The sequence below is a fragment of the Bubalus kerabau genome, chromosome 20 (assembly GCF_029407905.1).
Source record: "Bubalus kerabau isolate K-KA32 ecotype Philippines breed swamp buffalo chromosome 20, PCC_UOA_SB_1v2, whole genome shotgun sequence".
Lineage (NCBI taxonomy): Eukaryota > Metazoa > Chordata > Mammalia > Artiodactyla > Bovidae > Bubalus > Bubalus kerabau.
This window is the reverse complement of record NC_073643.1, coordinates 12,103,184-12,117,345: the sequence shown is the minus strand read 5'-3', so window position 1 is coordinate 12,117,345 and position 14,162 is coordinate 12,103,184. Positions and strand designations below refer to the sequence as shown.

The following is a 14,162-nucleotide window of genomic DNA, read 5'->3' as shown; positions in this document are numbered from 1 at the left end:
GAGATCATCTAGTCTGATCCTTTCATTTTATAGTACAAAAAACTGCATCACAAAAAGGTTAGGGGTCAAGTTAGAAAGCTGGACCGGCATTCAGATCTTCTGACTCACCACATCACTGAACCAATCAAGATACTATCCTACACTGGCCAAATCCAGATTTAATTACATAGAAAGAACATGAAGAGAGGGGCAAGGTATCCTAGTTTTGTACTCTGGAATACAAAGAAAGCTTCATTTCCCAGGTATTTCTAAAGGAGTATTAAAACTGCCAAAAGGCTTTTTTTTTTTTTTAATTAATCACCAGAAAGTCAACAGAAAAAGATTTCAGCAATGTTTTCAGGTACCAATTACAAGGCAGACTATCCCTCTCTTCCACAGTTCAGAAGACAAAATATTTTCACTGTCTTGGGAATCCTTATGAGTATAAAGGATGAATGAACAGGACAATGCCTTCAAAGAGGGGTATCTATCTTTTAAGGCTTCCTGGAAAATTATGTTTGATACATTTAAGTTAGATAAATGGAAATGAAATATACCCTGTTTTTAAAAGTTCTCTTCAAGTTTTTTTTTTTTTTTTTTTTTTTAAATAAAGCTCACAGCCCTCTGAATACACCTGGACATCTCTGACAATAAATACTTTATTCAAGGGTGGAGCTATCCCCCCTCAGTTTTTTTTTTAATTAATTCACTTATTTTAATTGGAGGCTAATTACTTTACAACATTGTAGTGGTTTTTGCCATACAGTGACATGAATCAACCACGGGTGTACATGTGTCCCCCATCCTGAACCCCCCCTCCCACCTTCCTCCCCATCCCATCCCTCAGGGTTGCCCCACTGCACTGGCTTTGAGTGCCCAGTTTCATGCATCAAACTTGGACTGGTGATCTATTTCACATATGGTAATATACATGTTTCAATGCTATTTTCTCAAATCATCCTACCCTTGCCTTCACCCAGAGTTCAAAAAGTCTGTTCTTTATATCTGTGTCTCTTTTGCTGTCTCGCATATAGGGTCATTGTTACCCTCTTTCTAAATTCCATATATATGTGTTAATATACTGCATTGATGTTTTTCTGACTGACTTCACTCTGTATAATAGGCTCCAGTTTCATCTACCTCATTAGAACGGATTCAAATGCATTCTTTTTAATAGCCGAGTAATAATATTCCGTTATATATATGTACCACAGCTTTCTTATCCATTCGTCTGCTGATGGACATCTAGGTTGCTTCCATGTCCTGGCTGTTATAAACAGTGCTGCGATGAACACTGGGGTACACGTGTCTCTTTCAATTCTGGTTTCCTCGGTGTGTATGCCCAGCAGTGAGATTCCTGGGTCGTATGGCCCCCTCAGTTTTAAATTAGGAAACTTCACAAACTGCATTTGCTCTTTCAGATTCCAACACGTCACTGCTTCAGATACCCAGTTTACAGGCAGCAGTACTGGCTAACCTAAGACTATCTGGGGGCCCTATCTAGAAAGACACAGGCCCTTTTCTTCTTGGTCCGTCCACCTCCCACTCCACCATCAGCACATGGGGCACCCTTGCATCCCTTTGAATTCCAGCTCTGCCAACAACTAAAGCTGTTCACTTTGCCAACCCCTTCTCACCTACCTATAAAACGGAGAGAGTGGACCTGTCTTACAATGGGGACGGAACACGCATGTAAAAGGCGTGAGCACAATGCTGGCACACAGACACGCACTCAACATCGGCTTCACTCCTGAGCCTCATGCTCTCGTGCTCCCTATTCACGTCCAACGGCCCACTCACGGGCAAAGAGTGCTATACTAGGGGAGACTTTCAGTATAGGAAGATTCTTCCTTCTAGTCATCGATAACCCAACTGTTTGTCTATGCATTATTTATTATAAATTTATTAGTAATTTATATTTTACACTGGGATGCTCACATGCCAACTTCTATGATAAGTTCATAGATAGAAAGCAGCCAGAAAGACAAGGATAGGATAAGAACTTAGAGGAAAAATCAGTTTGAACGAAGTGCCAGAAGGGGTCGGAATGTTAATTATTCTAACTGAAACTAAACCTCACCTTCTCTGCCTGTCCAAATCCTACCTATTATTTAAGACTTGTGTTTTAAACCCTAACCCAAACTGCTCCTTTCAACGTAAGAATTAAATATTAGACTTTTAATGTAGGCTTTTCTTATTTAATGCTTTGATCTGCCCTAAGATATTAAAATCCTAAGCAATTTAATTTGAGAACTATAATACATAATTATAAGAGGAAATTAATATTTCCACTTTTGCAATTAAGACTTAGTTCTCTTAACTCATGCAAAAATATTCTTAAGACATCATCAGTAATATTAAGTCAGTTACATGCAGAAGACACTTGAATTATAAAATAAGCTAGCTTTAATAACAAGAAAGGACAGATTCTACTCCAAAATAACAAACATATACATGAGGAGTTGCTTAATTTTAAGTAACCAAACGTCTTTTTTCTCTCTTTTCTAAAATATCACAATGAGAAGTATGATGAAGTTTTAAAATGTGTATGTAAATACAATCATAAATATTTAAATTCTGGTTATACCTTAAAATGCTATTCTAGAAGGGATTTGCTTATGAAAGTTGCTTTTAAGCAGCAATTAAACAGTGGTTCTTAACCTCTTAGGGATCACAGACTCCTTCTGAGAATCTGATGATAAAAATTCCTGTGGCCATTTCACATGAAAACATACACATACTCAAAACCTGGCATGGGATGTCCTCACCCCATCCCCCAAGCCTATTCACACACCAAGCTAAGAACCCCCGCAATCAGAGGCAGCGAGGGCACTTATCAACACTGAAAAAAGCTCAAATTTAGGAATGACTCACAGTAACTCATACATTACTGGTTGCAATTTGCTCTTGCAGCTAACAAATTTGGGAGTGACAGTGTAAGACTTGAAAGGAAACTGAGAGAACAACATAAAAGTAATTTTCAGCGGGGATGAAAGAATGAGTTGGTTCATCTTCCTATGAAGAACCTGATACAGCTTTTTAAAAAAGAGAGAAAAGAAGAAAGGGGCAGGGGAGGAGAAGGTGGGATGGAGAGGGGTGGGCAAATTTTAGGGACAGAAGAACAAATCCACAGAGAGAAAACACATTCATCTACTCAATCTTTCTTGGTCAGGAGCATTTATGAGATGAGTGTGAGGCTCTAACTACAACGAAAATGGCTGGACTCCAAGCACACATTTGGTCCACTACAGGCAGAAGAGACACTCGCTGACCTTTAGGTTCAAACATGACAAACACTCCTACTTGGCAAATGATTAGTCAATGTTTTACTTTGAGAATGCATATTTCAGCAACTGATCACAACATGCAGGGCAGGCAATTCTGGCCTACCAGCCACTTCTGAATCTGTCCCCATTTCCGGTCAAAGGAATGATGAGAGTGCTACAAATGCAAAAGTTTCACAAACTCAAGTTTCCAACATACTGCCTGCTATGGAAAGTCTTAAATTAATCACATACATTTGTCCTGAAAGGCAATGATTGTTAATTCAAAGTTACACATTCAAAATACACAACATACAAAGGTAAATATGTTCAGTCTGCAGCTTAGAGAACTACAAATAAAACTTAAACTTAATAACTCTATTCTTATAGTTCACTACAATTTTAGGAGTATAAAAGACAATGCATTGTATTGTAACATTTCATCTCAAGCCAAGAACTGCATTCAATATTTGAAGCTATGAGGTAAAAAAAAAAAAAAAAAGCAATACATTAATTGCTTTTGGCTTTGTTTTTGAGCTGTGACAATATGGACTCTATTCACATCTCTCTAACTCATTAACAGAAAATTCACCACAAACCTCAAAATAAAGTGTTTAATATTGCCCTGCAGCTTTTTTCCCCCTTTAAACTAAAACATCAGAAATGGTTTTTATGGGAATTTTCAAAGTCAGGTCAATGTCAGAAGGAAAGAGTAAAAAAGAGTATTTGTTTTCTTTTAAAGCAGCCCAACTTCTATATATGTCTAGTTAGAAAATTTTTTTTCTTTTTTGTTTTTCTCACTGATAATTGAAACAGAAATGTATTAGCTATACAAAAGTGTAACATAAAATCAATCATAATTCCACCATAGATAAACCAAAGTACTGAGAGAAATCACTTCTTTCCAGTAGTTTTTGATCTATATATGGATACTAGTTTTTGTAACACAAGACTGGAGTCCTAAAAGTGCTACAATTGTGGGATTTTTTTTTCCATTTTCGTATACGAAGATTTCCCTCCATTATTAAGTATGCTTACAAACTATATGGCTGTATGATTTCACAGAGCTTAACTAGTACTTATCACGATATAGTCAAAATTCTAGGACATTTAGGACTATAGTAAATAATTCTGTCATCTCTAAGCCTTCTTTGGCTATTACAAGGACTTTATAACACAACAGTAACTTATGACAAGAGGTATACAGGTGTCTGCTGTTAATTTCAAACAAATATTGCACTAACTTGCTGACACAGAATGGCTAGTCAAAACACATACATCAGGTTACTCTATTCCCAGTATTTCAAAAGGAACCAGGTTTACTTCAGAAGGAAACTAGCCACGTATTGATTTTGGGGTGGGGGGGGGGGGGGAACGACACAAAACAGGGTTATTTTCCCCAGTTACCTCTTTTTGCTGCCGTTCCAGTTCTCTCATGCGGATATCTCTTGCTTCTGCCCGGGCAGCCCGTTTTGCTGCCAGCCTTGCCTCTGCCTGAAAAGTAATAGAAAGATTCAGCTTTATTTAAAAACCAGTGCCTCCAGCACCACACCTCTAGACCAGCTTGGAGGAGAGACAGCCAAAAAGAGTGGGGACACAGGGTTGCCCACCAGCAGCCTGATGACCTCTTCAGTCTACACCCCCTCCACAACTCACTTCTTTTTCTAGTCTCAGAGTCTCCTGAAATCTGGGCCTTTATGCACAGCTATCTGACTTGATAACATATTCAAAACAGTTTACACTGTTCATTGTAGGTTTCTCCAAACTTGCTTTTTCCAGTATTTCTTTCCCCATCAGTTTAATCATACAAATTAGAAACGGCAGGGCTGGCCCCTATTTCACTGTGGGCATCACCAATATTCACTCTCCAAGTGCTGTCAATTCTTGACCAACTCTTGGGTTGAGTTTCCCTCCAACCCATCTCACTTTCTTTATGCTCATTATTCCTCCTTATTTCAGGAACTCTTCCTCTCTCTCTCTCTGAGATATACTTCACATGCCATCAGATTCACCACTTAAAAACATACAATTCAATGGGTTTTTAAGTATATTCACGAAGTTGCACAATTATCATTACCATCTAATGATACTTTCGTCACCCCAAAAGGAAAACCTGTACCCATTAGTTGTCACTTCCCATTACCCAACTCCAGCCCTGGGCAACCATCAGTCTACTTTCTGTCTCTATGAATCTGCCTCTTCTGGACAGAGCATGAAATGAAATCATATAATAACTCTTTATCTCTTGGACACTGCAACTGCCTCCAAATCCATCTACCTGACTCCAGACTCGACTCTACAATTCATCGTCTATGTGGTTACATGACTGCCCGTCTGCCTTACAAAACACATTTCTGATCAAATCAATCATTTTGCTCTGTAAAACACTCCAGCGGCTCCCCCTCACTCACTGTTAAAGCAAAAATTCCATAGACCAGCACAAAGAGAAGACAGGAGACGAAGAGCAAAAACAGAGATAAAGTTTCTCCCAGTCAGTTCTCTGCCTTTTTTCCCCCAGTTGGCCCCAGCTTCACCAGCTGCATCCACCCCCCTCCATTCCTGGACCCCATCTCCTGGGCTGGGAGGTTCAGCCTCTCTTCACAGACTGTTTGCTGGCAGGACGTATTCTCCCTTCTCTCTCATTCAGCGACCACATTACTTTCTATTAAGAGTTCCTCCAGCCCCTCTGTCACAGAGTAATGTCCTATGCACACGCCCCTACTGTGACTTATGACACTGTGTTAAACGTATTATATGGTATTAAAATTACATGCTCTGTCGCCCCTATGCCTCGGTGTCTGCCAAACAAACAAGACATTTCCAGGCCATGGGCCAGTGTGTCAAGGAAATGAGGCAACAAAACAGCCTGATGTACCACATGAAACTAAAAAATCTCTGCCGTTTCTCTGGGAGTGGTTTCCTGGGTTCTTGGCCGCATTGTAACTCTGATTCAGATCCCTCCTCTGATAAGGACAGTAGCTGCTGCTTCTCTTGTTCTGATGATATTTGTGCCCAAGTCTCACAGTAGGAGGGCTTCCCAGCTGGCACAACAGTAAAGAATCCACCTGCCAATGCAGGAGACACAAGAGGCGTGGGTTCCATCCTTGGGTCAGGAAGATCCCCTGGAGTGGGGGCAAGAATACTTCAGTATTCTAGCCTGGGAAATCCTACGGACAGAGGAGCCTGGCAGGCTACGTACACGGGGTCACAAAGAGTTGGACACAACTGAGCAATTAAGCCCGCAGGCACACTCACACTAAGAAGAGACTCAGGCAAGGTTTAGAAGGATCTACTGTATGTAAGCACCACACTGAGTGCAAAAAGTAAAGAGCAGGACATGCCATTTCTGCCCAAAGACTTCACAGTCTAGCTGAGAGAGACAAACACACTGCTTAGAAGGAGGACACCTGCAGGAAGGGGCAACGGGTTTTGCCAGGCAAGGTCACAGAAGGCTGCTAAGAAGCATAGACAGTGTAAGAGTTACTACTTATTCAATCTCAATTTTGGCATTTTCCTAGTCAGTTTTACACGTGTTTTAATAGCAAAAACCCTGCAAAGTGAATTGCAATCTACCATCCTTAAGCTCTCACACCGTCATCACCAGAGCAATTAGTTTTCTCACATGAATTTTCCAATGGCCTCTATCTTTAAAACACCTACACTCAGACTTCCCTGGTGGTCCAGTGGATAGGAACTCACCTGGCAATGCAGGGGACATGGGTTCAGTCCCTGGTCAGGGAAGATTCCATAAGCTGCGGGGAAACTAAACCCATGCACCACTACTACTGAAGGCTGCCCGCCTAGAGCTGATGCTCCACAACAAGAGAAGCCTCTGCAGTGGGAGCCCTCATACCGTAACGAAGAGGGGCGCTGGCTCACTGCAGCTAGAGGACGGCCACTCACAGCAACGAAGTGACCCAGCGTGGCCAAATACACACGCAGTTAACTTAGAAATACACCTACACTCTCCACCTTCTTTCCCCCTCTATGAATGATCACCACGTTCTTACCAGAACGTGTATTTTACAAAAAAAGACTTAAAGGCTAAATTATGCTTCAGCACATAATAAATACATCTACACTTGCAGCCTCCCTTAGAAATTTATCGAGAATGCCGATTTAATCCTTCTGATATCTGTGGCCAATTCTGCACAATCTATTCTAAAATGGGAGTTCTCTAACCAAACAGAAGTACAGGTAATTGAAATTTATTCTCTAATAAATTCTCTTGCACAACAAAAGGGAAGGGACCTAACTGCTGTGCAACAGAAAGACCACGGGCTTCAGAGCCACAAACACACCCTTCTCTTTGCTACTTAGGCAACTCTAAGCAAAACTCGGATGTTACCTCCCTTGGAGATAGTATTAAATACAGCAAGCTTTAAGAAGATAAAGAGGTTTCAAAACTACTTTATCTGTTTCTTTCTTATACATTGCTCCCAGGTTTCTGATAGCAGGAACAGCAAGGGGCCAGCAGTCACTCCAATCTGGTAAGACAAGAGGTGCACTCTATTCTTACACTGACACATTTTAACTCTTTTTTTTTTTAATTATGAAAGTATGATAACACATTTATAGGAGACTTGGAAAACACAGAACAAAATTACATATAGTTCCACTATATTTTATAAGCATTTTAAGTAGATAAATTAAGATTTTTAGTTGGAGTTTCAAAATCAAATTCTCAAAAATTAATAAAATACATAGAAAAGTAGAAAGATATAATAGACCTGAAAAGCACTGTGAACCAATCCAACATAATTAGGATTTATACGATTTTCACACAACAGCAGGATACAAATTCTATTCAAATTCCCACAGATTATGAACCAGGAGACACTGGAACATATCCAGGGACATAAAGCAAGGTGCAAAAATTTCCTGGTCTGAAGGCACTGAAATCATACAGAGTTTGTTCTCTTAACATTGTGGAATTATGTTAGAAATCAATATCAAAAACATTTGAAATTAACCCCCATATTTCCAAGTGCAATATGACATTTACCAAGAGAGATCTTTGACTTATAGCCACTGAAAGCCTCAATAAAGTTACAAGACTGGAAAAACACAGAGCTTGACTGCAAAGAAAGCATTTAAATGAGAAATTAGTATCAAAATGAGAGCTTAATGTCAAAGATACTTTAAAAAACCCATGTATACGGAAATTAAATGTCCACTTAAATGATGAGTGTGTATAAGAAGTCATAACAAATAAAGTTAGAAAATATGTGTAACAGAATAAAAATGAAAAGAGAATTTATCAGAATTTGCTGCATGCAGCTAATGCAGCTCAATGCAAATATAATGTGAAATTTTAAATAAGGTATGAAAACAAATAATAGATCCTAGCATAAAATTGTGTAAGATTTGAATAAAACCTGTACTTTAGTTAATAATACTGTGAAGTGAAGTGAAAGTCACTCAGTCGTGTCCGACTCTTTGCGATCCCATGGACTGTAGCCTACCAGGCTCCTCAGTCCATGGAATTTTCCAGGCAAGAGTACTGGAGTGGGTTGCCATCTCCTTCTCCAGGAGATCTTCCCAACTCAGGGATCGAACTGGGCCCAGGGATCAAACCCAGGTCTCCCGCACTGCAGGCAGACGCTTTACCGTCTGAGCCACCAGGGAAGCTAAAATAATACTGTATCATATGTTAATTTCGTGTTTGTTTGTTTACAACAGTATTTCTTTATATTCTCAGAACTGGATTAGAAATTTCAAGTCTCATTCAAAATTTTTTTAAAAATCACTAAATAATAAGCTTTCTAGACTTTTAGCCGTAATACTAGATATACTGATATATGTTTAAACAGTCAAATTATAGGTACACAAACCACACTTCAAAGTAGCAACACCAGCACCTTCCCCTCAGGATACAATTGTGTCAAAGAGCTACCACAGCTTAGTTTTAACCCACTCGCACAGATACAAAATAAAGAAGATAAAGCAATAAAGGACCACAAGGACTGAACTAAGTTCAAAACAAAGGTTGGTTAATAAAATGAAACAGAATCACCACTTGACCCAATAATTCCACCTCTGGGTACATACACAAAAGAACTGAAAGTAAAGACTCAAAAGAGATATTCACACACCAAATGTTCATAGCAATATTACTCTTAAGCGCCAAAGGTTTAAACAACCCAAATGTCCACCGGCAGATGAATGGATAAAGAAAATGTACATACATTTTCCATACAATGGAATATTACGTATCCTTTAAAGCTCTGACTATATGCAACAACTGTGATGAATTTTGAAGACACTGTTGAGTGAAATAAGCCAGACACAAAAGGACAAATATTAAATGCTTCTACTTATCTCAGGTTCCTAAAATAGTCAAATACCACAGGGATGGAAAGTAGAACCGTGGTATCCAGTGTGGGAAGGAGGGGATGGGAGTTGTTATTTTAACGGGTACAGAGTTTCACTAAGGATGCTGAAAAAATTCTGAGGATGGGCAGTGGTCATGACTGCACAGCAGTTTAAATGTACTTAACGCCACTAAATTGTACACTTGAAGATGATCAAAATGATTGACTTCATGTTATGTTTATTTTACTACAAAAAAAGGTTAGTTAATTTAAAAGTTAGCATAAGACATGAGTGAAATCAGAAGTATTCAGGAGCCTAAATCATTGAAGTATCTGTATGGTCTTTAGGCTGATATGACCCAAACTTTTAAGGTTAATAGGAAAATTCAGGAACTGGAAATTCAGGTTCAGAAATTACCTATAAATCTATCTAGTAAGCACCGGACCAGGTTTCTAAACATGAAGATCATTCCAAGGAAGACAGTCGAGGAGTAACGATCAAGCTCTGGCAATATATCAGGACCCAATTCAAAATGTACTAATTCTGTAAAGGGGGGACCCTTACCTTTGCTCTTAATATTTATAAAACTGAACAGTGCTTTGAGAATGATCTTCATAGAATCAAAACTCAAACTTTCAAGATGACAGAAAAGATGAGTCTTCACATTAATATTACCACCATCATTTGGGCACTTAGCAAAGCTAGATGGTTATTTACCTTTAATTCACAAAGTAACCCCTTGATGTAAAGAAAGATGAAGTAATTGGCTTAATGTCCCCTGGCCAGCAAGTACTGGAACTGAGATCCAGATCCTAAGAATCTGATTCCAGTTCATGCTCTTAACTGTGTTGCCACAATGTATATCTTTATACCCCAAGTATAAGAACATATCCTTAGGCAAATAATAAAAGTTTACTTTGGAGGAATTATCCTATGATTTTCAATTCAGCACAGACTCTTTTCTGTGAAAATGTACTATTCTGGTTCTCTTTTTACTTTGACCAGGACTTTACACCAAACGTAGTCAATCTTCTGTTACACACAGCCTTTCCTCTCCTTTTACTCTCCATTTTCAATTATCAACCAACGGGAATGACTCAAATCTTACATCTCGGGCTCTGACCAAAATCAAGGCCTACATTTCTGTTTGGTGGATCTCTTGTCATGCACTAAGAGTGGATAAAAGCAACCTCATCCCCATGAATACTCTATGCTTCCCTGTTTTTCAATCTCCAGAAGTGGAACCCTTGTTGAAAACTCAGCCTCAGGGATTCCTACTTCTTAATCAAACTTTCTTTACACTATCCCTTGAATCCAACCTTTAATTTTCCTTCCAAGCAGGCCCTTACCACTTTCATCTATGATACTAATTCTAACTTCACTTTCTCCATTCCCACTCTCCTTCTATCCCTGCTATTCCATATTACACACTGTTAAATTCACCAAGAACTGACTCATTGGAAAAGACCCTGATGCTGGGAAAGACTGAAGGCAGGAGGAGAAGGGGACGAGAGAGGATGAGATGGTTGGATGGCATCACTGACTCAATGGACATGAGTCTGAGCAAGCTTCGGGAGTTGGAGATGGACAAGGAAGCCTGGCGTGCTGCAGTCCACGGGGTCGCAAAGAATCGGACATGACTGAGACTGAAGTAACTAAATTCACCAATATCCAAAAGAATCCTTACACTGTTACAATTTTAAATTTGGATTCTGTTACTGCTTAGTCAAATAAACACAGGCAAAGGGGCTAAAATAAGCTCAGTGTGGCTCCCACTGGCATCCCAAATCAGAAACTCAACCAAGGCCAATCCTATTCTAAGTATCTATCTTGTGGGTCTACAAGTAAAGCAGGATCTAGCCCATCCAATGGACAGTGCCCTGCTTCCTTGGAATATAACCCCCGTGTCAAATTTCACTGTAAACTATTCTAGGGGGAACAAAGTTATGTTCATTTAAAAAAACAGTTTGAATCCATCATCCTAAGAGTCAAAGGCAGGAGTTTACTATACAGCTATATAACAAGGTAAATATATGTATAGACATGTAAAGTTATATAACAATATACATATAAAACATAGATGGACGTGTCTATATACAGAGACACACACACCCACCCTACTATGATGTGAACTCCACCCTCCCCTGGGACCTTGCCTCAACTATCTGATCTTTCTCCTGCCTGTACTCTCTCCCTCTGTTGTTGTCCTTCTTATCCTAAGTAGGTTAAAAGTCTCTCCTATCTTTAACAAAGGGCTTTCACTGCCATGGCCCCGGTTTAGTCCCTGGTTGGGGAACTGAGAGCCCATAAGCTGTGCGGCCAACAGACAAACCATCCCATCCTGGATCGACTCTGTCTCATCTTCTCTTGTCTCTCATCTTCTATTCTCTCACCTCCCTACTCACTCTCTTCAAATGACTGCTTTCTGGCTTCTGCCCAAATCATTTCAGAGAAACTGCTCATGCCAAAGTCACTCATGACCTCTGACTACCAAACCCAGTAGAATTTTTTTCTTCTTATCTTGCTTGTCCTTTCTGGATTTCCCATATCACTGCCACTCTGCTCCTTCTAAAACACTCCTCTCTGGGCTTTCTGCAATGCTACTCTCCCCTGATTTTCCTCAACTCCCTGATCTGCCTTCTTCAGAGTCCGACCTTTAATGTAACCAAAGCTTCCAGACTTCATCTCACTCTCTTCACCGTATGTCCACCCTAAGTTCTCTCCCTGGGTGATAGTGAGAGTCTGCAAATCTCTGCATCCAACAGACTTTTCTCTCTCAGTCCTGACCCAATTGGCTGTCCCACTGGAACCTCAGATTCAAGCATCGCAAACGGAATTTATTATCTTTCCCTTAAAGTCCCTCTTCCTCTTTATATCCCCATCAGTGCTCCCATTACCCCCAAAACTGAAACAAAGGATCACCATAAGGCTCCTCTGTTTTTAGCCTCCATCCACACCCAGTCACTATATCTCAACTACCTACTACATCTCTATATTGACTATCTACTATATCTCAACTATCTACTCCATCAAGATTCTCTCTCTACCATTTCTCCAATCCAAATTTCCCTCTCTTTTCCCACTGTCACTGCCTGAATTCAGGCTCTCCCAAGATGACAACAAAGCCTCCTAACTCATTTTCTCCCTACCAGTCACTCTACATGGTGGCTAACTCTGGAAAAGGTTTTACCCTTCAGTGGCTCCCCTCAGCTGCCCAAATAAAATGTAAACTCCTCAGCACACAAATCCCATCCTGATCAGCCCCTCTGGCCTCTCCAACATTAGCTCCCACTCCCCCCAACCTCTCTTCAGCTAAACCAAGCTGTTATTCTGGCAATTTCCCCCATGTTCTAGCTGTTTCACACCCCCATGCCTGAGAACGCTTAGAAAGTGACACAGAAACCCATAAAGTAATACTGTTTATAATGATACGTGTTAGAACTTTTAGAAGAGGAGCAGGAAGGCCACCTCAAGATTCTACTACAGTGGCTCCCTGTTGGGGTAAGGGAAGCGGAACTATGACTAGGGATGAAATAAAAAGGGCCCTAAACTTGGTTTACAATGTCTTTTCCCTTCCTTCTTACCTTTTTAGGAAAAGGTCTGAAATAACTGTCCCAAAAGGATACTTACACTATTACTAAAACCTTTCTGCATTCAACCTTTTTCAAAAAGAACAGAACATGAAAACACACTCAAATGCCTTTAAAAGAACAGAAACCGCTAGCTTTTGAAACTTCTGTCCCACTATCATATGGGACAGTTTTAAAGGGAGGCAAATTCAAATTTCATGATTAGACATAAATACACTGAATGGAACCAAATGCGGAATTGCCAGCCTGCATATACATCCATAATACAAAATCCACGCAACTGGCATGAGAAAGAAACATAAGGTATGTGTTTGTCCCTCAGCTATGTCCAACTCTTTGCGACCCCAGGAAGCCCGCCAAGCTTCTCTGTCCATGGGATTTCCCAGGCAAGAATATTGGAGTGGGCTACCATTTCCTTCTCCAGGGGATCTTCCTGATCCAGGGATCAAACCTGGGTCTCCTGCATTGCAGGTAGATTCTTTACCATCTGAGTTATTTAGGCCTTTACAGACAATGCTTTAATTTCAAGAAATCTGAAATAGAAAATTATACAAAGTGAAACTGTCAAGGAAAATGACTAATTCAGGTAGCTAGGTCTCAAGAGTTTACTATGTTTAATTTTGTTTATTCTTCCATGACACTCATGCCAAAAGAACACTGAAAGACAAGCTGAGACATAATATTTATTGTGTTGCTATGGTTTCCAAATTAACAAATAAAAACCATTACTCAACTTCCTAGCAACTTCCCTTTAGTAGAAAATCTTGGGTACCATTTTTCTTAATTTGATCTTACAGTATCAACTTTTTTTTTTCAAAGCGTTTGGTAGTTGAAAACCAACTATATAAACTTTCCTGGGCATAAACAACAATATTAGATAAAATCTAAGGAATTTTAATCCATTTTCTTCTGATGTCTAACAACTGTATCTTCCTTTTATTCAGAAATCTTCTGACGGCAAAATATTCTTTCAGAATGAGAGAAGAAATTTAAGATTACAAACTTTATTACTGAG

General features: G+C 39.7%; 1 protein-coding gene across 22 annotated transcripts in view; it reads right to left on the bottom strand.

The window, feature by feature from the left end:
• Positions 1 to 14,162, bottom strand: part of LRRFIP2 (LRR binding FLII interacting protein 2) — a 197,413-nt gene that overhangs the window by 60,590 nt on the left and 122,661 nt on the right. For 13 of the 22 annotated variants that reach the window (XM_055558734.1, XM_055558754.1, XM_055558745.1 and 10 more), the window contains exon 3: positions 4,650 to 4,736. In XM_055558734.1, the coding sequence (XP_055414709.1) occupies positions 4,650 to 4,736 (87 nt within the window). Of the gene's footprint in view, positions 1 to 3,369; positions 3,421 to 4,649; positions 4,737 to 14,162 lie in introns of all 22 variants that reach the window. The other 9 variants (XM_055558732.1, XM_055558731.1, XM_055558737.1 and 6 more) reach the window with 1 other exon arrangement.